The sequence below is a fragment of the Triturus cristatus genome, chromosome 9 (assembly GCF_964204655.1).
Source record: "Triturus cristatus chromosome 9, aTriCri1.1, whole genome shotgun sequence".
NCBI classification, from domain to species: Eukaryota; Metazoa; Chordata; class Amphibia; order Caudata; family Salamandridae; genus Triturus; species Triturus cristatus.
This window is the reverse complement of record NC_140592.1, coordinates 645,974,610-645,998,314: the sequence shown is the minus strand read 5'-3', so window position 1 is coordinate 645,998,314 and position 23,705 is coordinate 645,974,610. Positions and strand designations below refer to the sequence as shown.

General features: G+C 50.3%; 1 protein-coding gene across 17 annotated transcripts in view; it reads right to left on the bottom strand.

The window, feature by feature from the left end:
• The window catches only part of CLASRP (CLK4 associating serine/arginine rich protein), a 900,118-nt gene that overhangs the window by 605,551 nt on the left and 270,862 nt on the right, over window positions 1-23,705 (bottom strand). For all 17 annotated transcript variants that reach the window (XM_085625696.1, XM_085625697.1, XM_085625686.1 and 14 more), the window contains one exon: window positions 11,840-11,918. In XM_085625696.1, the coding sequence (XP_085481822.1) occupies window positions 11,840-11,918 (79 nt within the window). The remainder of the gene's footprint in view (window positions 1-11,839; window positions 11,919-23,705) is intronic.

The following is a 23,705-nucleotide window of genomic DNA, read 5'->3' as shown; positions in this document are numbered from 1 at the left end:
TTTGCCTTTTTATCAGAATATGTAAGGCTTAGCGAAGTAGATTGTCCCAATTAAAGTGTGCACAGCCGGCTATTCGAAGAGATGCAAAAGATTTTTTACAGGGACGTGTCCCACATAAAACCAAGCCAAAGAGAAAGTGGTTTGATCCGACCTGTAAACAGGCTAAAAGCTCATTAATACCAGCTGTCTTAGATGGCGATAGGACTACAATCATCAAAGCCAGGCGTACCTATAAGGCTCTACTGAGCCAAGCACAAAGGAATTGGGATGAAAAAATGTAGCAAGACATACTTACTGGTATTAAAATAAATGATAATAGGACTTTCTGCGCATAGTAGCTCAATCTAAGCCAGAAAGAGCAAAAACTTACCACAATCATATTTTACCAGAAAAACTGGTGTCACACTTCACTGACCTCTACAGACCTCTACACTGCAAAAGATTGCACACTCACAGAGACATACTTCACAGATCGCACAGAAATCGCTGCCCCGGTCGTCTTCAGCCCCGAAGATACAGCCAGAGCTATTGACTTTTTTTTTTAATCTGCCAAGACACTAGGCCCAGATAAAAATCCTGGAAAGGTATACAAATCGGAACCCCAAGTTTGGTCATTACCTAAACTTATTTTTAAATGCAATAGCGACGGGGCGAGATACCAAAATCTTGGAGAGAAGGAGATATTATAACTATATATAAAAAGGATGAAGCATGCAACCCTTCAAGCTATAGAATGATCAGTTTAATCGACAATGCACAGAAGATCTTTGCAAGACAAGTTCTAGAGAAAGTGTTTGATTGGGTGGATTCTAACAAAATTATGTCCCCACATCAAGCTGGCTTTCGGCCAAAGGTCAGCACTTCCGATCAGATTTTTAGACTCGCCATATTATTCTTGACATATGTTTAACTACGGCACCAAAAGCTCTATATGTCAACATGGGGGTTCCTGGCAACTTAATACAGCTTATAAGTACTCTTCACTGAAACAATTATGCTCAAATTCGTTGGGCTCATAATGGAGAATTGACTAAGCATATCTCTATCGAGCTTGGCATGCACCAAGGGTGCGTTCTTGCGCCAACATTGTTTTCTCTATACAAGACCAATGTTGTGGACCTACTGAAGAATTGCAGAAATGATCCCCCCTGCTTTGAACAGAAAGTTTCCCAATCTCCTATTTGCCGACAAGTCCCTCCTTATTTCCATGATGCCCATCAATCAGCCCATCAATCAATCAATCAAATAATTTGTAAAGCGCACTACATACCCACAAGGGTTTCAAGGCGCTGAGGGTGGGGAGAGGGGGGGGTGCTGTTGCTACTGGTCGAACAGCCAGGTCTTGAGTTGTCTCCTGAAGGTTAGAAGGTCTTCGGTTTTCAGTAGGATGAGGAGGGAGGGTGTTCCAGGTCTTGGCGGCGCGGTGGGAGAAGGATTTGCCTCCGGCTGTGGGTCTGCGGATGCGTGGGACAGTGGCCAGGGAGAGGTCTGCGGAGCGGAATTTCCTGTTGGGTACGTAGAAGGAGAGTCGATTGTTGAGATAGGCTGGGCCGGTCTTGTGGAGTGCCTTGTGTGCGTGGGTCAAGAGCTTGAAGGAGATTCTTTTGTCGACAGGGAGCCAGTGCAGGTTCCTCAGGTGGGGGGTGATGTGGTTGCTGCACGGGACGTCGAGGATCAGGCGTGCAGAGGCATTCTGGATTCTTTGCAGTCTGTTGATGAGCTTGGTCGGGGCTCCGGCGAAGAGGGTGTTTCCGTAGTCGAGTCTGCTGCTGACTAGGGCCTGGGTGACTGTTTTCCTTGTGTCTGTCGGGATCCATCTGTAGATCTTTCGGAGCATACGGAGGGTGTTGAAGCAGGTGGAGGAGACAGCGTTGACTTGTTCGGTCATGGTGAGTTTCGAGTCGAGGATGACTCCCAGGTTGTGTGCATGGTTGGTGGGTGCGGGGGGTGTCCCCAGCGACGCGAGCCACCAGGAGTCGTCCCATGCTGAGGGGTTGGGTCCGAGTATGAGGATCTCCGTCTTGTCTGTGTTCAGCTTAAGGCGGCTATCCTCCATCCAGTCGGCGATCGTCTTCATTCCCTGGTGGAGGTTGGATTTGGCGATGAGGGGGTCCTTGGTGAGGGAGAGGATCAGTTGCGTGTCGTCGGTGTAGGAGATTATGTTGAGGTCATGATGTCGGGCGATGCGTGCGGGAGGCGCCATGTAGACGTTGAACAGCGTCGGGCTGAGGGAGGATCCCTGCGGGACGCCGCAGATGATCTCGGAGGCTTCGGATCGGAACGGGGGGAGGTGGACTCTCTGGGTTCTGCCGGAGAGGAAGGAGGAGGTCCAGTCCAGGGCCTTGTCTCGGATCCCTGCGTCATGGAGTCGTGTGCGTAGTGTGTGGTGGCAGACGGTGTCGAAGGCGGCAGAAAGGTCCAGAAGGATGAGGGCCGCCGTCTCGCCGTTGTCCAGTAGCATCCTGATGTCGTCTGTGGCGGCGATGAAGGCGGTCTCGGTGCTGTGGTTGCTGCGGAATCCTGACTTGGAGGGGTCCAGGATGCTGTTGTCTTCGAGGTAGCGGGTGAGCTGGATGTTGACTATCTTCTCGATGACTTTAGCTGGGAACAGAAGCAGGGAGATGGGCCGGAAGTTTTTCAATTCACTTGGGTCCGCCTTGGGTTTCTTCAGTAGGGCGTTGATCTCGGCATGTTTCCAGCTTTCAGGGAAGATCGCGGTCTCGAAGGAGAGGTTGATGTTGCGCAGGTGGGGTGTGATGGAGCTGCCGGCTTTGTTGAAGATGTGGTGAGGCAAAGGGTCAGACGGTGAGCCGGAGTGGATTGTGCCCATGGTCTTGATTGTGTCTTCTGTGCCCACGTTGGCCCAGGTTGTCAGGGGGTCGTGGTCGTTGGGGTGTGGTGGGTCCGGTGTGTTGGGGCCTGTTAGGGTCGTCCGGGGGTTGAAGCTATCGTGGATGTCGGCGATCTTGCGGTGGAAGAAGGTGGCGAGGGAGTCGCACAGGGCTTGCAACGGCGGGATGTCGTTGGCGTTGGAGCTGGGGATAGAGTGTTCCTTCACGATGTTGAAGAGCTCATTGCTGTTGTGTGCGTTGTTGTCGAGGCGGTCTTTGAAGGAGGTCCTCTTGGCGGTCCTGATGAGGTGGTGGTTGCGGATGGCGTCTTTGTGGGATGCGCGGCTGACCGGTGACTTCTCGCTGTGCCATATGTTCTCCAACTTCCGGCAGGTGCGCTTTGACGCTAGGAGTTCCGGGGTGAACCAGTTGGCTCTCTTGCTGGTGTCTTTAAGGGTTTGTTTTTTTCAGCGGGCTTAAGGTGTTGGCGCAGTTGTCCATCCATCGTCTGAGGGTGCGCGCACCATCGTCGGGGTTGGTCAGTGGGTTGAGTGCGAGGTTTGGTTGTAGTTGTACTTCAGTGATATTGCCCCAGCAGCAACGGGGGACCTGTAGGGTGCGGTGATGTGCGACGGGTTTCCAGAAGGTAAAGCGGATGCAGTGGTGGTCAGTCCAGGTGGGTTCGGAGACATGGCTGAAGGAGACGTGGGGGCTTGAGGAGAAGATGGTGTTGAGTGTGTGTCTGGCGATGTGGGTCGGCGTCATGATGAGCTGTTCCAGTCCAAGGTTGGCGAGGTTGTCTATCAGGGTGGAGGAGTTGCTGTCGTTGTTATTCTCCAGATGGAAGTTCAGGTCTACGAGGAGGATGTAGTCGGTGGAGGTCAGTGCGTGCGTGCTGATGAAGATGCCCATGGGGCTCAAGCTCCTAATCGACAAAGTCTTAGGTTTCTGTAGGTCTAGGGGATTGGAGCTACATGCAAATAAGACCAAATACATGGTGCTTGGCAAGGGAGAGTGTAAAAATTCCTTTATTCATGCTGGCAGCGAGGGCCTAGAGAGGGTGCAGTTTTGACTACTTAGAGGTAATACTTACGGAGAACTTCAGATGGTCAGGTCAACTTACCAAGTGTACTCTGTTAATCAAACTCAGATCAAACGCTATCATCAGAATGCAAAAGCAAATGACCTCACACACTTTCGCCAACCCTAGGGGTCTATTGCGCCAAGGCACAAGGTGCTGCACTTTATGGCGCTGAGATTTGGGGCTGTGTCAACGTTCATTCTCTATAGCTGAAAATAAACTCGTCAGGAAATTAAGTCTCTCATCCATCCAGCTCCCCCCTTACTCCACTATATTTTGACTTGGGTCTAAAAAGAATCGCAGATTTGGCTGTATTAAAACTACTAGTGTACTGGGTTCGCCTTTGGTCCACACCTGAGCTAAATGACTACAGCATATCCCTCACAGTCCAACTAAAAGTCTTGGTGGCTAGGACTCTTCCATGGGTCAAATTTGTCTATGCTTGGCTGGGGAAGTTGGACCTACAAAGACTTTGGGCAGTGCCAATTCCAATTTGTAAAGGTGATCGCAACACTCTGAAACCATGCTATTGGGCTTACATCGATGAAGATCACATAAATATTAGTTCAAATAGCTCCCTGACCAAAATATTTTGGGAATTAAACTTTTTCCATTCTTTGATCAATTTTTAGAATGAGTTTCTTCAACCTTAGCCAAGAGTTTGTACATACGTTTTGGCCTTGGGATTCTTCCCTTAAGATTGTTCACTTATAAATGGAAGGATTCTTCAAGTTTCTAGTATCTGCCCTGCATGTGGCCTGAGAAATGAGAAACAAAAGTTTATTGCCCCGAATATTTCGAATCTTGCAGTAAATGGATCCGCTCAATATGCCGAGGCTTGGGAACAACAGATACCTTGCAGCCTATAGAATTTTAAAAGGCGACCCTCCTCTATGCCGACGATGCCGTTCTAATATCTCTAATATCTCGTACCCCTTTGGTACTTCAGTCCTTGCTCTCAAATTTCGTTGAAAATATGAAGGAACTTGGCCTAGTCAATCAAACAAAACCCTTCATTATGAAATGCGGGAGGAATAAGTCGACATGCGAAGACAAAAATAAACGAATGAAAAAGTTACTTCCTTTCGGTAACAATGTATCTGTAAGAGACATATTAGTTATAGATTCTTTACCTTAGAATTACCCCCAGGCGTTATTGGGTCCAAATAATTTTTTCTCAGCAGTACCCCTGCGCATCGGTGTGAGGTGTCGGTCGACTCCACGTTTGTCGTGGTGATCGCCGGGATGACGTTGCGGTATCTACTTAGATGCCGCCCCTGCGCCCTGATGTCAGTTTTTTCATCAACATTCCATGCCAGAAGCGCAGAGCCATGCAAGACTCTGACCACTGGTGCACAAAAACTGGGGCCCTGAAAGGGAGTCCCTAGTCAGTTTGCAGAACGGGGAGGATGGGTGGGGCCATAAGGAATCTATAACTAAAATATGTCTCTTACAGATATATTGTTACTGAAGGTAAGTAAGTTGTTCATCTGAAAGAGACTATTAGTTATAGATTCCTTACCTTAGAATAAATACCCCAGCAATACCAACCCAGGAGATGGGTCTGCGAACTAAGTTCACACCAGAAAGTCCTGGATACCTGAACGGCCAAAGAAGCAGTCTCTCCGGACTTGACTATCCAGCCAGTAATGTTAAGTGAACGTGTGCAGTGATGCCCATGTGGCTGCCTCGCAGATGTCACTGAGGGGGACTCCACGTCCCAAAGCAGTGGTGGCTGCCGTCGCCCTGGTGGAATGGGCGCGCACTCCTACCGGAGGCTCCTTTTTTGACTAGGAATAACAGATCTTAATGCCACGGACGACCGATCGAGAGATGAACCGTTTTTGCCCAGCCCGACCTTTCTTGGCACCCACATAACCAACAAAGAGTTGATCGTCCACCCTAAATTGTTTTGTGCTATCCAGATTAAATGATAATGCACGTTTTGGATCCAGACGGTGGAGTTTTTCCTCCTCCTCCTTGAAAGGATGCGGGTGGGAAAAAGGTGGGCAAAGTGATGGTCTGTCCTACATGGAAAGAGGTAACCACTTTGGGTAGAAAAGAAGGCCTAGTTCGAAGGACAATCTTGTCCGGATGGACAGCAAGGAAAGGAGATTTCGAAGATAGAGCCTGTAGCTCACTCACCCTGTGAGCAAAGGTGATGGCAACCAGAAAAGCAGTTTTTAAAGTCAAGAGTCTGAGAGGACAATTATGTAGTGGCTCGAAGGGAGCGCGGATAAGGTAAGTTAAGATCAGATTCAAGTTCCACTGGGGCATTATGAAATGCATAGGAGGAAAGAGGTGAGTAATGCCTTTAAAAAATCTATTTACAATAGGGGATTTGAAAAGATAAGGCTGATCAGGAAGGTGAAGCAAGGCCGAAAGCGCCAGAATATAACCTTTAAGGGTGCCCAGAGCAGAGCCCTGCTGGGCCAAAGAAATTATGAATAGGAGAACCTCAGAAAGAGGAGCAGAAAGGGGATCCACAGCCTTTGCTGCGCACCATGCTACAAATTTGTTCCATCTACAGGCGTATACTGTCTTAGTAGAGGTACGCCGGGTTGCCAAGATGATGATACAGACTTCGGGAGGAAGGTTGAAAGCTGTCAACTGTGCCACTCAATCTCCACGCAAGGAGGTAGAGGCTGGACAGGTTCAGGTGGAGGACCGTCCCCTGCTGCTGCGACAGAAGATCCTCCCGAAGAGGCAGTCTGATCGAAGGATCGATGGCCATGTTCAAGAGCGCGGGATACCAGACTCTCCGTGCCAAGTCCGGAGCCACAAGAATGACTTGGACCCAGTCACGCTTGATCTTCTTTAGCACTCTGGGCAGAAGTGGTATAGGCGGAAAAGCGTATAAAAGACCACAATTCCACTCGCGATGAGATCTAGATCTAACCAAGGCTCTGCCCACTGCTGAACGAGACCTTGCACCACCTCAGGGTGAAGACACCATTTGTGATCCATCATGCACCGGCGGCTGAGTTCGTCCGCCCTGGCATTCAGGGAACCTGCCAGGTTTTGAACCATCGGGGACATGGCCCTGATGTTCCAGCCATGTCCAAAGACGAAGAGCCTCCTGACACAGGGTCCACGACCCCACCCCGCCCTGTTTGTTGCAGCACCACATGGCAGTGGTTTTGTCAGTGAACAGCTGCACTACTCTTCCTTTGACAGAGGGAAGGAATGCCTTCAGTGCAAGACGAAAGCCTGGAGCTCCAGAAGGCTGATGTAGAGCCCGGACTCCGCCGGAGACCAGAGGCCTCTGATCTCCGCCTCTCCCATGTGCCCCCCCCCATCCCAGGAGTGACGCATCTATCACCACTGTGAACTCTGGTTGGAAAGGGAGAGGGATCTACCGTTGACGCAATCCTGGTCAGTTAGCCACCACTGCAATTGGTGTGCAGTGCCCTCAAAGATCTGGACGCAATTGGAAAGATTCCCCTGATGCTGCGCCCACTGGAACTTCAGGTCCCATTGCAGATCCCGCATATGCCACTTGGCATGATCCACCAGCAGGATACAGGACGCCATAAGGCCCTGCAGCCTCACAGTCATTCTCACCGAAATCAAGAATAGAGGCTGAAACTTCAGTATCATAGCCCGAATATCCCGGACATACTGTCGGGAGGATAGGCCCGAAACTGCGCTGTGTCCAGAACCGATCCGATGAAAAGGAGTTTGAGAGGGAGTAAGGTGCGAATTCGGCAGGTTGAGAGTGAGCCCCAGCGAATGCAGGATTTCGGCCGTAGTCTGGAGGTGGGAGATGAAAGCCTGGGGCAAGCTCGCCTTCAACAGCTAGTTGTCGAGATGGAGGAAGACTGGAACCCCTGATCAGCGCAGATGAGCCCCTTCGGACTATCTGCAAAACCCACCAGTCTGACGTGATGTTGTGGCAGTGGGGGAGGTGATGGTGGATACTTCCGCCCACTGGCAACTGGTGGCCCTGAAAAGTCAGAAAAGGAAGGTTTGGAGGCAGCTGGAGGGGGGGGCATTGTTGGACTGGCCTGCCCTCTGGCCCCCGGACCCACAACGCTCGGCGCCACGTCCCCGGCCACGCAGAGGCTGGTGCAGCCCTGTGGCTCTAGGGGGAACGTGGTAGGGCACCCCTTCCGTGGCCACGAAATGGGTAAAACGCAGACTTCATGGGGCGAGAAGTTGCTGCAAGGACCTGGCTGTAGCCCTAGAGTCCTTGAAGCGCTCGAGCGAGTTGTCCGCCTTGTCACCAAACAGGCGACGGCAATCAAAGGACATATCCAAAAAGGTAGATTGGACATCCCCAGAGAAGCCAGAGGTTCTCAGCCAGGGCTACGGACGTAGAAATTGTCCTAACCAGCAAGTCGGCAGTATCCAGCCCACAGCGGATGGTGAACTTGGCTGCGTCTCGACCTTCAGCAACAGCGCAGGCGAGCACAGCCCGGTCCACCACCGGGCACTGTGGCAGCACTTGCCCAGCCGTGGCCCACACCCAATGTGTGTAACGGCCCAAGAGATGAGGTGTTCACCAACCGCAGCTCTAAGCTGGAGGAAGAAAAGATCTTCTTCCCAAGATGGTTCAGCTTCTTGGATTCCCTATCTTGAGGAGCTGTAGGGAAAGTGCTTCCTTTTCAGGATGAGGCTTGGACCACCAGGCTCATGGGGGTAGGGTGTTGGAAGAGGAAAAGTGGGTCGCCGGGGACCGGGCTATGGCGTTGGGCAATCATCCTATCCACAGGAGCCCCTGTGCTGGGCTTGGACCAGGAGCCCAGAAGGACGTCAGTGAGGGCCTCATTCAATGGTACCAAGGGCTCCAAAGAGGCTACTGTCGGCTTAAGCACCTCAGTCAGGAGGTTAGGCCTAACTGTCAACGTAGGACTCTCAAGGCCCAGCCGCCCTACGCAACACGACAGAGTAGGAAGCTCCTTCCTCCGTAGCCACGGTAGGGGGAGAAAGCATACCAAGGTCTGGGGAGGTATCCAGACCACTAGCATCACCCAACAACTCCTCTCTCCAGTCCGGCTCTTCAAGCTGGCCTGAGACCCCTCCCAGTCCTCCTCACTCTCCTCTGGCTGCCACTCAGGGCAATAGGGAATGCCAGGAAAGAACAGCGGTACAAAAGTATCCTCTGGCGCCGGTACCGGCATCGGTCGACATCGGTCTGGCTCCGTGTCCAGGTAGAGAGGGAGGCTGGGGTCGACGCAGGCTGGGGCGCAACCCACGTTACCTTTCCCGGAATCGGAATGTGAGGTCTAACAGCGCTGGACCCGATCCAGGCCTGGGTCCTCGGGGGCCCTGTGGCACCAAGGCCAGAGCCGCCAGCATCGAAGGCCTAGAGCCCCCAGCTGAGTCCGTGTGGCTCGAAGGCACACCAGAAGAGTCGGGCTGCCCAAAGATAGAGTGGAGGGCTTCGTAAAATGCACAAATCTGAGCAGGGGATGCTCCGGCTCCCGTAAAGGGAGGGAAGCGCGGAGCAGCCCCAGCAGGCTATGAGGGCGGAGCCAGAGAACGACGACCCTCGGTGTCCCGTCGGCCGACTGACGGGCAGAAGACAGAGAGCGACGCTGCTTCTTCGCCTTCTTCTTGTGCTTCGACTTACCCGATGACAAAGACTTCGATGACAAATAGTGGTGGTGGCTTCGCGAGCGGGCCCGCGACATTCCCCTTGAACAGCGCGGAGCCAACTGCCGGGCCTCCAAAACCATTCCGGACCACTCCTGCAAAGACTTAGGGTTCAGGGCCTGGCAGTCAGAGCACAACTTCGGGTCGTGGTTGCGCTCCAGATACCAAAGGCACACGAGGTGCGGATCAGTGACCGACATCAGCTTGTGACAGGAGTCACAAGGCTTGAAACTGGGTCGACGACTTGACATCCCTCGTGCACCGGAGTCATAAGACTTCAAAAAAGATATTGACAAAGCCGAAAAAGTTTAGTCAAAACATGACTAAGGACACTGCTCTCTCTGGATCTGCGCTGGCTGGCGCGGAAAAAGAAAGAACGGACGTCAGCGCGCAGGGACGGCATCTAAGTATATGCTGCGACGTCATCCCGGCGATCACGACACGGACGACAAATGCGGAGTCAACCGACGCCACCTACAGATGCACAGGGGTACTGCTGAGAAAAAACTTCTCCGGATCCAGTCTGACGCCTGGGGGTAATTCTAAGGTAAGGAATCTATAACTAATAGTCTCTGTCAGATATAGGAATCCAGTTAGGGTTCCGGACTGAAGTAGATGGGTCTTGATCCGCTGGTTTACATTCTAGGCTCGGCTGACTGTACAATACCATGTGGTGGAAATTTTTCTGCAGCTAATTGTACAAAGCCTGGAACAAAGGGAAGAGTAGGTCTTGGTAAGGCCCTGTGTTGCAATGTCTCCATGATAACGGAAACAGCCATTGGTGGAGCTTTCATTTGTATGTTGAGGTTTGTAGCCCCTATTATTAGGTCACCCTGAAAGGTTAATATATCAGCCAACTGAGATGTTCTGACTAGTGATGCCGCGGGAGAAGTCAGTGTGTAAGAGGTAAAGGAGTCTGTATAATGAAACCTTGTATTTGTGGAAGAGAAAAACGAAGATTGTCTCCACTTGCAGTTGCCTGCCAGGAGTATGTCTAGGTTATTCTTGTAGAGCTGGTGTTTTTACTCGAGATCTAGAAGGTTCAGGTGACGTGGATGTAGGACCATAAGAAATACATATGTTAAAGGACACTGTGACATCAGAGGAGCTGGAGACAAAGTAGGCCTTGAAGGAAGATTCAGTGGCTCTAGCGGATCCTGAACTGAATCCTCAGCTTGAATTATTTATCTTCTGCAGGCAAAGCATCAGTTTTCTCCAAAGTAATAGCTGGAGAACAGAGAGAATAAACAGACACCAATGGCATTCTCAATGCTATCCCCCTCAATGGTGATTTTCTTGACAGTGATCTCTACGTTAGTTTGAATCCTAATTTCATCAACGTCGAGAGACAAGAAGTCGTAGGTCGGGACTTTGATGCTGGAGTCAAAGTCATAGGTGTCGACTTTGGTGGAGCTGTCAAGCTCCTCGACAGCAACCATGATGATGCCTATGGTCTGCCATTCAGAGAGTCTTGAATGGTGGAGATTACGTTTTTCTTCACCTCCTTTCTGTGGATCTCCCCTAGGGGACTCTTTTCCATGAGTGAACAGTTTCAGAAGAGGTAGCGCCCTTCTCTGTTTTCTGTTTCTTGCTCTATTCTTCCTCTTAAAGATCTTCGGGCTTCCCTCTAACTCTTACTCTCTCTGAGGGCATGTTTTGTCATTTTCTGACACAATTTGCAGTCTTTTACTGTGTGTGAGGGAGGAAGATACCAGACAGACTACATGAGGATGTTATGGAGACTTTTTTCTACCAAAAAAAGGACATTTCATGAAAAGAGATGCCATTTTCAGTTAAACTATTCCTCAGAGATGGCAACCATTGGTGAAAAAAAGGCAGCTCAAGTTAGAAGATGCCAAATGAAGACAAAAAAACATCATGTTGGTAAATCTGTGCTGTTAACATATTGGAGGTGGTGCCACCAGACTATTTCACAATGAGGCGTGTACCTCACACTAAAGATTGACTGTCATATATAAAGGACGCGTACTTGAGTCCTGGCTGCAATGGCAGGAATATTCTATGTTTACGACGATCAGTGAGGATCCTACGATGCAGAATAAAGAGTTATGGGTATGGTCCTTTAATAGAACCTTCAACATGTAATGCCCAAGGGGTGTACAATAAAGGCCTGATAAACTACAAGTCTGCTGTTATTGAGAATTTGTGGAATTCCTGACAAAAGCTAGAAAATAAAGCTTTACATTTCACATAGTGAGTGTTTATTTACAAATATGTGCGTCTAAAATGTCTGTTGTGTAATACTCAGAAACAAATGACAATTAATTAAATAAAGTAAATCTTTCTTGCCGCAGATCATTTCACTTACAGAGTACATGGCTTTCTCCTCCTCAAGAGCTTTGGCATGTTTAATAGCTTCTGCCTCCTCTTTGTCTTTCCTAAGCATCCTGACAAATAAAAGCAAAACATACAAGGTTAATAAATGAAAATGTAAACAAGTAAACAGTGTAATAGTATAATAGGCCGTAGATTAAACTTCTATACAGAAATTTAATTGGACACACTGAGATTCTAAACACCTCTACAGTGTGTAGAAAAGTAAAACAAATCAAAACAGTTGAGTAATATTGCACCCAGCAAGAAGCAATTTTTAAGTCTTGCTCGGCAACTAAATATGGAAACACTACATGCCTCTAACAATTAAGCATCCTGGGGTCTCCTGTATTTCATGTACTGCTATACCCTCAGCCTCGCTTACTCCGTTCTTACTTTTTGCAAAGTACGAAGTACTGTTAAATGATTTTGCAGTTTGTCTGAGATTTTCTGTTTTGTCCAGGCAGTATCTTAGAGTTCTTTTTACATCGAGTGTGTAAAGTGATCTTTCTGCCGGAAAAGAAAGATCATGAACAAAGGTTGAAAGTATAATACATTGATGTATAAAGAATACATTTGCAATACCTTGACTTACGAGCTAGTATTAAATAACTTTGGCAATGAAAAAGATGTGCGCGTTCTAAAGGGCATCCTTTTTGCAGTCCACCATAGAAAACCAAATAAGGCTCTTTCATACAAAGATCTTGAAGCTAACTCGCCCTTGGGGCATTAGTATTAGCTGCACTGATGGTATGATCAAAGGAAATCAGTCATAATTCAAACAAGCATTGGCAAAGCCAATAGGTCTTGCCTATTTGAGAGCTATTGGCTTTGCCAATATCTTTTAACCAAGTTGTACAGCAGGGTGACTGCTGTTCAGCTTGACTAAGTTAGTGGTGTGGTGCGACGCAGAGTACAGTAGTGTGGAGTCGAGTGGCGCGGAGTTGAGTGGTGCGGAGTCGAGTAGCACGGCACAAAGTGGTGCAAAATAGAGCGGCATGGCACAGAATAGAGCGGCATAGAGTAGAGGGGAGTGGCCTAGAGAAGAGGGGCACAGAGGGGAGAGGAGGAGCATAGCTTAAAGAGTAGACTGGCATGGAGTGTTGTAGACTGGAGTGGCAAAAAGTGGAGAATTGTACAATGGCATTGAGTACTAAAGTTGTGGGTGTGAGTAACTAAAGCGTCACTAGAGACGGCAGATAGGGTGAAAGCAACATAAATAAGAAACCTTGTGGCAGTGTTAAAAGTAGGACAACACATTGCATGTACGGGAATAATACCGAAACTTAAAAAGATGAGGAAGAACACATGTGCATGCACCTGAGAGGATACAACACAAGAAAGGAAGGGAAGCCTACGGAAACTATACATTTGAAAAATTACAAATGAGAGTGGCATTGAAAATAACTAATGGTATGCTGTGGGCAAGTTGTAAACCCACTGAACCGTGAACAATACACCTGGCAGCACAGTGCATGCACTCTTTAGGTGAGACCTAAAAAGAGACTTAGGGCAGCTAACAGCTGTGTGCTCCTCTGAGGCCTGCAGAACAGTATAGGGTTGGTCAGAATCAATGTTTAGCTCACAGGATAGAGTATTGTTGTAACCTTGTTCCTTTTCCTGCCTTACATTCCTTTTTCTATTTGCACGCTCCGCCCCTACCTCCCGTCCCTGCCTAATGGAATGGTCCGTGAGTTCATGATAGAATGTTGGGAATACATGTCATTTGTGGAGAGTGGATGACCAGAATAAAGACGTATTCTTACCTTACCAGCCTACTCGTTTTGTCACATGGTACTTTTCTACACTGGCGACAATTCTGCGCAGGGGGCAGCTGGTCATCTCCCCTTTCTTTGCTCTCTCCAAGAGTCTGCTGAATCATCTGTACCAGTTTTCTGCCCCAACGTTTGCACTTGGCGGTCGTCCCTGCTTTGAACTATGAAGTTGCCTACATTCCAGCTGTTCCGTGGTATGAGCCCAGATCGTGGAAGCAAAGGAAGGCGAGCCCTTTCCGCCTGCAGCATTGCGTAACCTGCTGGGAACATTGCTGTCTACCTTCTCCGGAAACCCAAGATTGTCCTCTCGATTACCCCAACCGAGGCGCCGTTCCCAGTTCAAGCAGTGTGCCATCAACAAGGGGTCTGTCCGCTGACGAATTCCTGCCATCGCCGCTTCACTGGAATCGTGCGTGGGGTGCAACGCTGTCTTCCGTCAAGTTGAGAGAGATCTTGTCAGGAGGAGTGAGGGGAAAGTCGCCACCTCACAGAATCAGCGCTGAGGGTGCGACGCTGTTTCCTGCCAAGAGATCCTGTAGGAGGAGTCCGCACCACACATTTGTCCAGCACCCCAGTCTCCTCAGAGCTGCGTTCTGTGAAGAGCGCTGTTGGTGGTTCGTCACGCACCGGTGCCCCAGTCTCCTCAGAGCCGCATTCAGTGAAGAGCGTTGTTGGTGGTTCGTCACGCACTGGCGCCCCAGTCTCCTCAGCGCCGATTCGTGTGAAGAGCGCTGTTTGTGCTTCACCCCGCACCTTCTGTTTTGTGCAATTTTCGCATGCAGCTCTGTTCCGGCAAAACCTCTTTGATACCAAGTAAGGTTTTCATTTTATTGTGCAGCAAGCGCTTTGACTCCTCTCACCAAGCTGCCACCTCAGACTCCCCTGTCAGCAGTTAGAATTTCTACGGCAAGCGCTTCTATTCCCCTCACCATCCTGCTGCCTCAGACTGTCAGCTGTCATAAATTCTACTTGTTCTTGCGCTTTTCACTGTCTGAGCATTCCTGCCACGGTGATGCGCACACCTTACAATCATACTGTGCATTTACCTTCACGTTGATGCACACACCTAACAGTTCTACAGTGCGGTTACCTTCACGGTGATTCACACCCCTACATTTCTGACAACCTGACCCCTGTGCGTAACCTTCCTCACGGTGATACGCACACCTGTATGGCAATAATTACTTGATCCTTAATACTGTAAATCCTTTAGTCATCCGCCACACAACCGTAGTTCATTGAATGCTGGTACTGTTATCACTATACAGCGCACTTCAATACATGAGGGGAACCCCTTTGTCCTCATATGGTGGACATCTCTCAAGTCCTCAAAGTCTTGGTTACAATTCCCCTTTATCCTTATTCTACCCTTATCAATCATTATGGGTACCCCAAGCATTAGTAAACCACCGTCCTTTTTGAATGAAAGTGGTGAACCAGAGTCCATTGGAAGGAATGGACCAAGTTATTCGAATCATACTTGATTGCCATGGGTGGGGAAAGATTCTCAGCAGTACGCAAGCAACAAATTCTATTACATAATTTGGGAGTGTATGGCCGCAAAGTGTATGAAACATTACCAGAACCGGAAGTAGAAGAGGATGATGACCTAAACGTGTATGACATTACCCATATAAAATTGGAAAAGCACTTTGGGGACAAAATAAATGTGGTTCGTGAGCAGCACACATTTTTCAACTGTGTGCAAGGAAAGAATGAATCGGTCAAGAGTTACATAGCCATATTAAGAGGCCTCACTCAATTGTGTGATTTTGGCGAACTGAATGATTCCCTGATAAGGGATCAATTACTCCATAGCCCAAGCTGTTGAGCACACGGCTAAGTGAATGAAAGAAATAAAAGTAACTGAAGAAGTAGTCGCTTCTGTACATGTAGAAAAGCATAGTGGTGATGTGCTGAAAATAAAAAATAAAGGGGAACCCTACAACAAGCCTATGAGAGAACACTTGGGTCTAAAATGTTATAGATGCGGAAGTAATAACCATTTGGCCAACAGTCCTCACTGTTCTGCCAGTAGCGGCACATGCAAGAAATGCAAAAGCAGAGGTCATTTAGCCAAGGTTTGTAGGGATGGAGACAACAGTCAAGTTAAAGCAGTTAACGCTGAGAGTGTACAATAACAAAAATGTGTATTTCAAGTGAAAAGTGTTAGCAGCGGTACCAGACCGGAATACCCCAAGTGTAAGGTGCTACCCAATAACAGACCCGTGAAAATGTTTGCAGACTCTTGTTCACCCTTTACCTTGTTAAACATTGACTATTACAAAAGATGTTTGGGAGAGCAAAGTGCTGAAATATTAAAACCGAACATTACTTCCGAAGGCTACACCAAAGATCCCATTCCCTTGGTAGGTATGATGGAAACACAAATATTCTTTAAAGGAAGGTCCACTGTAGGCAAAGTGTACCTGGTAAAAGAATGGTCAAATCTCCTAGGCTGGCAACACCAGAAGGAGTTAGGCATTATACTGGACCCCAACAATAGGGATCAAGTAATCCTAGTGGAAGATTCTGAATGGGGTAAATCACTATGTGATGAGTTCCCTAATCTTTTCTCTGATGAACTGGGACTTTTGAGGAACTTTCAACACAAGATAAAAGTCAAACAAGGAGCAAAGCCGGTGGTTCATAAAACCCGCCCTGTGCCTCTTCTCTTGAGGCAACCTCTTAAGAATGAGCTGGACAAGCTGTGTCAAATGGGCGTCATACAACCTATTGACTTCTCTGAATGGTTGGCGCCCATAGTCATAGCTTATAAGGCCAATGGGGAAGGAATCCGCCTCTGTATTGACTTACGCAGCCTTAATGACAGTATTTGGGTTGACAGATTTCCCCTCCCCAATATAAACGAAATGTTGAGCACCATGGGTAAAGCCAAGTTTTTCTCCGTCATCGATTTGTCCATGGCATACCACCAGGTAGAATTACACACTAACTGCATTCTCTTCACCCTTTGGGGCATATATTTTCGTTAGGATGCCATTTGGACGTGCTTCTGCTGTCGCAGTTTTCGAAAAGATGATGCAGCAAGTGCTGAGTGGCATCCCTAACACTATGTGTTTTTAAGATGACATGTTGATTTATGGATCGTCTGCCGAAGGCCATGATAAAAGCTTTAAAACTGTATGCAAATGTCTAACAGAGGCAGGGTTGACAGTTAAACTTGACAAAGGCAAGAATAAAGTAGGAGCAGTAGATTATCTGGGACACACCATCTCTCAAGAAGGCCTGAGACCTAAACACAGTTTAATTCAAGCTGTGAGAGATGCCCCGTACCCTACTACCAAAGAAGAACTCAAGTCCTTTTTAGGCCTCATTGAGTACATGACCAAGTTTGTTCCCCAGTTTTCTGACAAATGTGATGGGTTAAGAGATCTGTTAAAAAAAAAAAAGAAAAAGGAATTCGAATGGGAGGACAAACACAGTGAGATGGTAAAAAAATGCAAGCAGGAAATCAGAGTCACCAGCCTTGGGACCGTTCGAACATAGGAAAAAAAGCATATTGAGCACTGATGCTCAATAGGTTTAGGAGCAACCTTATCCCAAAAAGGGGATAAAGACTAGACTGTCATAGCCTTCGCATCTCCGACCTTGAGTCAAACAGACCGTGATTACTCTATAATTGAGAGGGCGGCCTTAGCGTGCTACTGGGCCATTAACCATTTTAAATTTGTTCTGTGGGGTACCACATTCACCGTCCGCACTGACCACAAACCATTGACATATATGTTTTCCCCCCAACAAGTGCATTGTGACTCCCCAAGAATAGCTAAGTGGGTTCTGGGTCTGGAGAACTTTTGTTTCAGAATTTAGTATTTGCCATGACAGGAAAATGTGGTAAGCCCATATGCATTCTCTGAGGGAATCATCTAAATTGTGGCGGCTAGTTGTATGTGTTCTTTTATCATGCGGTTTGTTCTTTCCACTAGGCCATTTGCTTTCGGGCAGTAGAGTGCAGTTTTCTCATGCTTGATATTTAGTTCCTCCAGAAATTTCTTCATCTCTTCGGATGTAAACTGTACCCTGTTTGCTGCATAGCATGCTCTAGTGGTAGGACGTATAGCCTCTTTAATTATGTTCATGCAGTCTGGCAGGAGATTAAAGTAGCCAAACTCTAAGACTTCAGGAGCCAGATCGCAAGATTGAGTTGATTGGGATCTGGGTGCCTTATCTCTCCATGGTTCTGAGTGAGATTTTTGGGGGAGAGGTACAGCTTTTGATGAGGCACTACTCAAAGTTCCAACAGGGATGTGAACCATGGTTGGCGTGCCCATGTTGGAGCAACTAGGATCATTGTGAGGGAGTGTTGTTTGAGCTTGCGAACTAGTAACAGAATGAGTGGGAGAGGCGGAAAAGCATATGCAAATCTGCCTGACCAGTTTATCCATAGCGCATTTCCTTTGGACAATGGGTGTGGATATCTGGAGGCGAAGCTTGGCCATTTTGCGTTTAGGTGTGGGCGAACAGATCTATTTCTTGATGTCCTCACATGCGAAAGAATAACTTGAGGATGAAGTTCCCATTCGTGGATCTGCTGCGTTTGACGACTGAGCAGATCCGCAATCTGATTGTGTACTCCTGGTAGATGTTCTGCGAAGAGGTAAATGTTTTGAGGTATGGCCCATCTCCATATACTTTGCGCTAGTTGTGAAAGCTGAAGAGTGTGTGTCCCCCTGTTTTTGTACGTAATACATTGCTGTCATGTTGTCTGTACGGATCAAGACAGTTTTGCCTACTAGCAAGAGTGCACAAGTTACTACTTGTGTAACAATATATCTGTAAGAGACATTAGTTAGTGATAGATTCCTTACCTTAGAAAATCCCCAGACGTCAGACTGGATCCGGAAAGTTTTGCTAGCAGTACCCCTACGCGTCAGTAGGTGGCGTCCTGCGGCTCCGTGTCCATTGCTGGCGTCGTAAGTGCCGAGATGACGTCACGGAGACTACTTAGGCGCCACCCATGCGCGCTGTCAGTTCTGTACATGACTTTCCGCGCCAGGAACGCAGGGCCATGCAAGAAACTGACCACTGGTGCCACTAGGGCCCTGAAAAGGGGATGACCTTAACCCTAGAATCAGTTCGCAGAACGGGAAGGATGGGTGGGGCGGTTAGGAATCTATCACTAATGTCTCTTACAGATATATCGTTACACAAGTACTAACTTGTGCATCTAAAAGAGACACGTTAATGATAGATTCCTTAGCTTAGAATAGATACCCCAGCAATACCAACCCTGGTGGTGGGTCTGCGAATAGATTACACCAGAAAGTCACGGAGAACAGAACGGCCAAAGAAGCTGTCTCTCCGGACCCGACTGTCAAGGCAGTAATGCTTGGTAAACGTGTGCAGCAAGGCCCACGTAGCTGCCTGACAAATGTCCTGCAAGGGAACGCCGCGTCCCAAGGCAGTAGTGGCTGCAGTTGCCCTGGTTGAATGGGCACGCAGCCCCGCAGGAGGCTCCTTCTTAGCCAAGGAGTAACATGCTCTGATGCACAGAACGACCCACCGCAAGATGGTCCGTTTGTGCACAGCCCGACCTTTTTTGGCGCCCTCGTAGCCAACAAAGAGCTGGTCATCCACCCGAAACTGCTGCGTACGCTTCAGATAGGATGCGAGCGCACGTTTGGGTCCAGACGGTGGAGCCTCTCCTCCTCCCTTGAAGGATGCAGAGGCGGAAAGAAAGTGGGCAAAGTGATGGTCTGCCCGATGTGGAAGGGCGTGACAACCTTTGGCAGCAAAGAAGGACGGGTCCTTAAAACCACCTTGTCCGGATGAACAGAAAGGAAAGGAGGCTTATAAAGAGAAGGCTGATCTGGAAGCAGTAAACAAGGGGAGATGGCCGAAAGATAACCTTTGATAGTGCCCAGAGCAGAGCCCTGCTGGGCCAAAGAAGAAAGGAACAGAAGGACTTCAAAAAGAGGGGCAGTAAGGGGATCCACAGCCTTCGCTGTGCACCATGCCACAAACTTGTTCCACCTGCAGGCGTATACAGTTTTAGTGGGGGGACCCCTGGCTGCCAGAATGATATCACAGACTTCGGGAGGAAGATCAAAAGCTGTCAACTGTCGCCGCTCAATCTCCACGCATGGAGGTGGAGGCTGGACAGGTTCGGGTGGAGGACCGTCCCCTGCTGCTGCGACAGAAGATCCTCCTGAAGAGGCAGAAGGATTGGGGGATCGATCACCATGCTGAGTAGCTCGGGATACCAGTATCTTCGTGCCAATCCAGAACCACAAGGATGACTTGGGCCCGGTCGCGCCGAATCTTCTTCTGCCCAGAATGCTGAAGTGGTATAGGCGGAAAGGAGTACAATAGACCGCAACTCAACTCGAAAAGCGTCGCCGAGCGAGTGCCGCCTTGGAAATTCCAACGTGCAGAATTGATGACATTGCGCGTTCTCTTCGGTGGCGAATAGATCTAACCAAGGCTCTCCCCACTGCTGAAAGAGACCTTGCACCACATCCGAGTTCGGACACCTCTCGTGATCCATCAAGCACCGGCGGCTGTGTTCGTCCGCCCTGGCATTCAAAGAACCTGCTAGGTGTTGAACCACCAAGGTAATGCCTAGATGTTCCAGCCATGTCCAGAGGCACAGAACCTCCTGACATAGGGTCCAGGACCCCACCCTGTTTGTAGCAATACCACATGGCAGTGGAGTTGTCCGTGAACACCTGCAACACCTGCACCACACTTCCCCAGACAGAGGGAAGGAATGCCTTCAGTGCAAGTCGGATCGCCCGAAGCTCCAACAGATTGATATGGAGCCGGGACTCCGCCGGAGACCAGAGGCCTCTGATCTCCGCCTCTCCCAAGTGGCCTCCCCATCCCAGGAGGGACACCACCGTCGCCACTGTGTGCTCTGGTTGAGGAAGGGAGAGGGATCTGCCACTGACCCAATCGCGATACGTGAGCCACCACCGCAATTGTCGTGCAGTGCCCTCTGAGATATGGATATGATCGGACAGATTGCCCTGATGCTGAGCCCACTGGAACTTCAGGTCCCACTGCAGAGCCCGCACATGCCATCTGGAATGTGTCACCAGCAGGATGCAGGAGGCCATCAGGCCCAGAAGCCGGAGGGTCATCCTGACAAACCCGGGATAGAGGCTGAAAAATCGGAATCATATCCTGAATATCCCAGACTTGCTGCTCGGGAGGATAAACCCGAAACCGTGTTGAATCCAGAACCGCTCCAATGAAGGGGAGCATCTGAGAGGGACTCAGGTGAGACTTCACCACGATGGAGAACCCCAGCAAATGCAGGAGGTCAGCCGTAGTCTGAAGGTGGTTGACGACTGCCTGGGGCGAGCCCGCCTTCAATAACCAGTCATCGAGGAAGGGGAAGACTGACACCCCCGACCTGCGCAGATGAGCTGCGACCACCGCCATCACCTTCGTGAACACCCAAGGGGCGCTGGTAAGGCCGAAGGGGAGCACGGCAAACTGACCTACTGTGAACCGCAAGTAACGCCGGTGGGCCGGTAGGACGGGGATGTGAAAATATGCGTCCTGCAAGTCCAACGCTACCATCCAGTCTCCAGGGTCGAGGGCAGCGAAGACCTGAGCCAGAGTCAGCATTTTGAACTTCTCCTTCCGGAGGAAGCGGTTGACATCGCGGAGGTCCAAGATGGGACGCAGACCCCCTTTGTCCTTCTTGGAGACCAGAAAGTAGCGGGAATACCAACCACTCCCTACTTCTGGCCCAGGAACGCACTCTATGGCCCCCTTGGCCAAGAGAGCCGCAACTTCCTGCTGGAGAGTCACCAAGTGTTCCCCCGACATGCGGTGGTACCGAGGTGGCATGGCTGGAGGGGTGGACTAAAAGGGAAGGGAGTAACCTTTGCAGATGATCTGCAACACCCACTTGTCCAATGTGATCGCGTGACAGTGGGGGAGGTGATGGCGAATCCTGCCACCCAATGGTGTGGGGTGCTCCACAAAGCTCAGATTAGGAAGGTTTGGTGGAAGAAGCAGCGGGGGCGGAGGTAGACTGTCCCCCACGCTGATTCCCAGAGCCACCCCTGCGGAAGCCGCGGTCGCGGCTGCGCTGAGGAGGGTTCTGCACAGGTTTGCTGAAGGAACATGCCTGGGCGCCCCTGCCTTGACCACGAAAGGAACGAAAACCAGGAGTAGCCGGGCTCTTCGTGGAAAGACCCAAGGATTTGGCTGTGGCCCACGAGTCCTTGAAACGTTCCAGTGCACTGTCGGCCTTATCGCCAAACAGGAGAGTGCCATCGAAGGGCAGGTCCATGAGTGAGCTAAGGACATCGGGCGAGAACCCAGTAGACCGCAACCAGGAGTGGCGACGCAGCGCCACAGTCGTAGAAATCTCCCTGCCCAACGAGTCAGTGGTGTCCAAACCACACTGAATGGCAAACTTAGCCGCATCCTTACCCTCAGCAACCGCCTGGGAAAGTACAGCATGGACCTCCTCAGGACACTGAGGTAACACCTGAGCAACCGTATCCCACACCGCGTGGGAATAGCGGCACAATAAGGAGGCGGTGTTCACCGACCGCAGCCCCAAGCTGGCCGAAGAGAACAACCGCTTACTGAACTGTTCCAGCTTCTTAGAGTCCTTATCCGGCGGAGCCGTGAGAAAGGCACTCTGCGACGTCGAGGCTTGGATGACCAGACTCTCAGGCGTGGGATGAGTAGTCAAAAACACGGGGTCACCAGGCGCCGGGCGGTGACGCCTGGCGACATTCTTATCCACAGGGGCCCCCATGACCGTCCGAGACCAAGTGCCCAACAGGACGTCGGTGAGGGCGTCGTTGAAGGGAAGAAGTGGCTCTGACGAAGTAGACGCCATCTGGAGCACCTTAGTGAGGAGATTAGTTTTGAGGGCCACCATAGGAAGATCGAGGTTGAGGACCTCCGCAGCCCGACGGAGCACCATCATATAGGAAGCACCCTCCTCCATGGTAGGCGGGGGAAGAGGCAAATCCTGGGTCAGAATAGACAGGTCGCCGGCGTCCTCCAGATCGTACACGCAGTCCTGCTCGGAGTCACACTGACAGGCACACCTCTGACCCTCCTAGTCATCCTCCCCCTCCGTTGCAGGAGGAACCAGTCACGGCGGTAGAGCCGGAGCCGGGGAAGGGACATACGGCGTCAGAAACGGCACCGTGAACGGCGCCGGCCGGGGTCAGGCTGGCGCCGTCTCCCAATGCGGATCCCAGGCAGGGACCAAATGGTCCTGGAACCGGGGCAAGGGTGGAACAAATGGAACCCACTGCAGCGCCGGAGGCAGAGCCAAGGGCAGCGGTGGGGCTGGAGCCGGCAGCGCCGGACCTCGTGGCACCGGGGCCGGAGCCAACGGTGTAGGATCCTGTGGCACCGGGGCCGGAGCCAACGGTGTAGGATCCTGTGGCGCCGAAGCTGGATCCACCGGCGGCTCCGACGGCCCAACAGGATCTGGACGGCGGGAGCCCGAGGCCTAAACAGGCAGTCCATGGTGGCAAGAAAATCTTGCACCTGTTCGGAAGTTGCTGACGGACCCGGGTAAGGCGGATAGGCGACGGGACTCCCAGGCTCCAAAGGAGCCGCAGGGGCAGAACCCCTGTCCCCCTCGTCCGCATCCGAGGACCGACAGGGGGGACGTCAGAGAGCAAACGCGCTTCTTTGACTTCTTTTTATGGCGTCGCTTACCAGAATCCAAGGGCAAAGACTTGGAACCCGAGGAGCGATGACTGCGCCCCGCGAGCGGTCCCGGGAACGGTCCCTGGACCTGGAACGGCGTTGTGACGAGTGCCGGACCTCCAGTAGCTTCCGGCGCCGCTCCCTCAAGGCCTTCGGGCCATGGACCGACAGTCCCGGCAGGACCGGGAGTCGTGATCGGTCTCCAGGCAGTAGAGGCAAATATCATGGGGGTCCGCCACCGACATATTGCGACGGCAGGCCCCACAAGACTTAAATCCAGGCATCCCTACGCGCACCAGGAGAAAAAAGAGGAGACAAAAGTCTCAAAAGAGTAGTACGTGCTCTATCCGGATCTGCGCTTGTTGGCGCGGAAAACGAAAGAACTGACTTCAGCGCACATGTGTGGCGCCTAAGTAGTCTCCC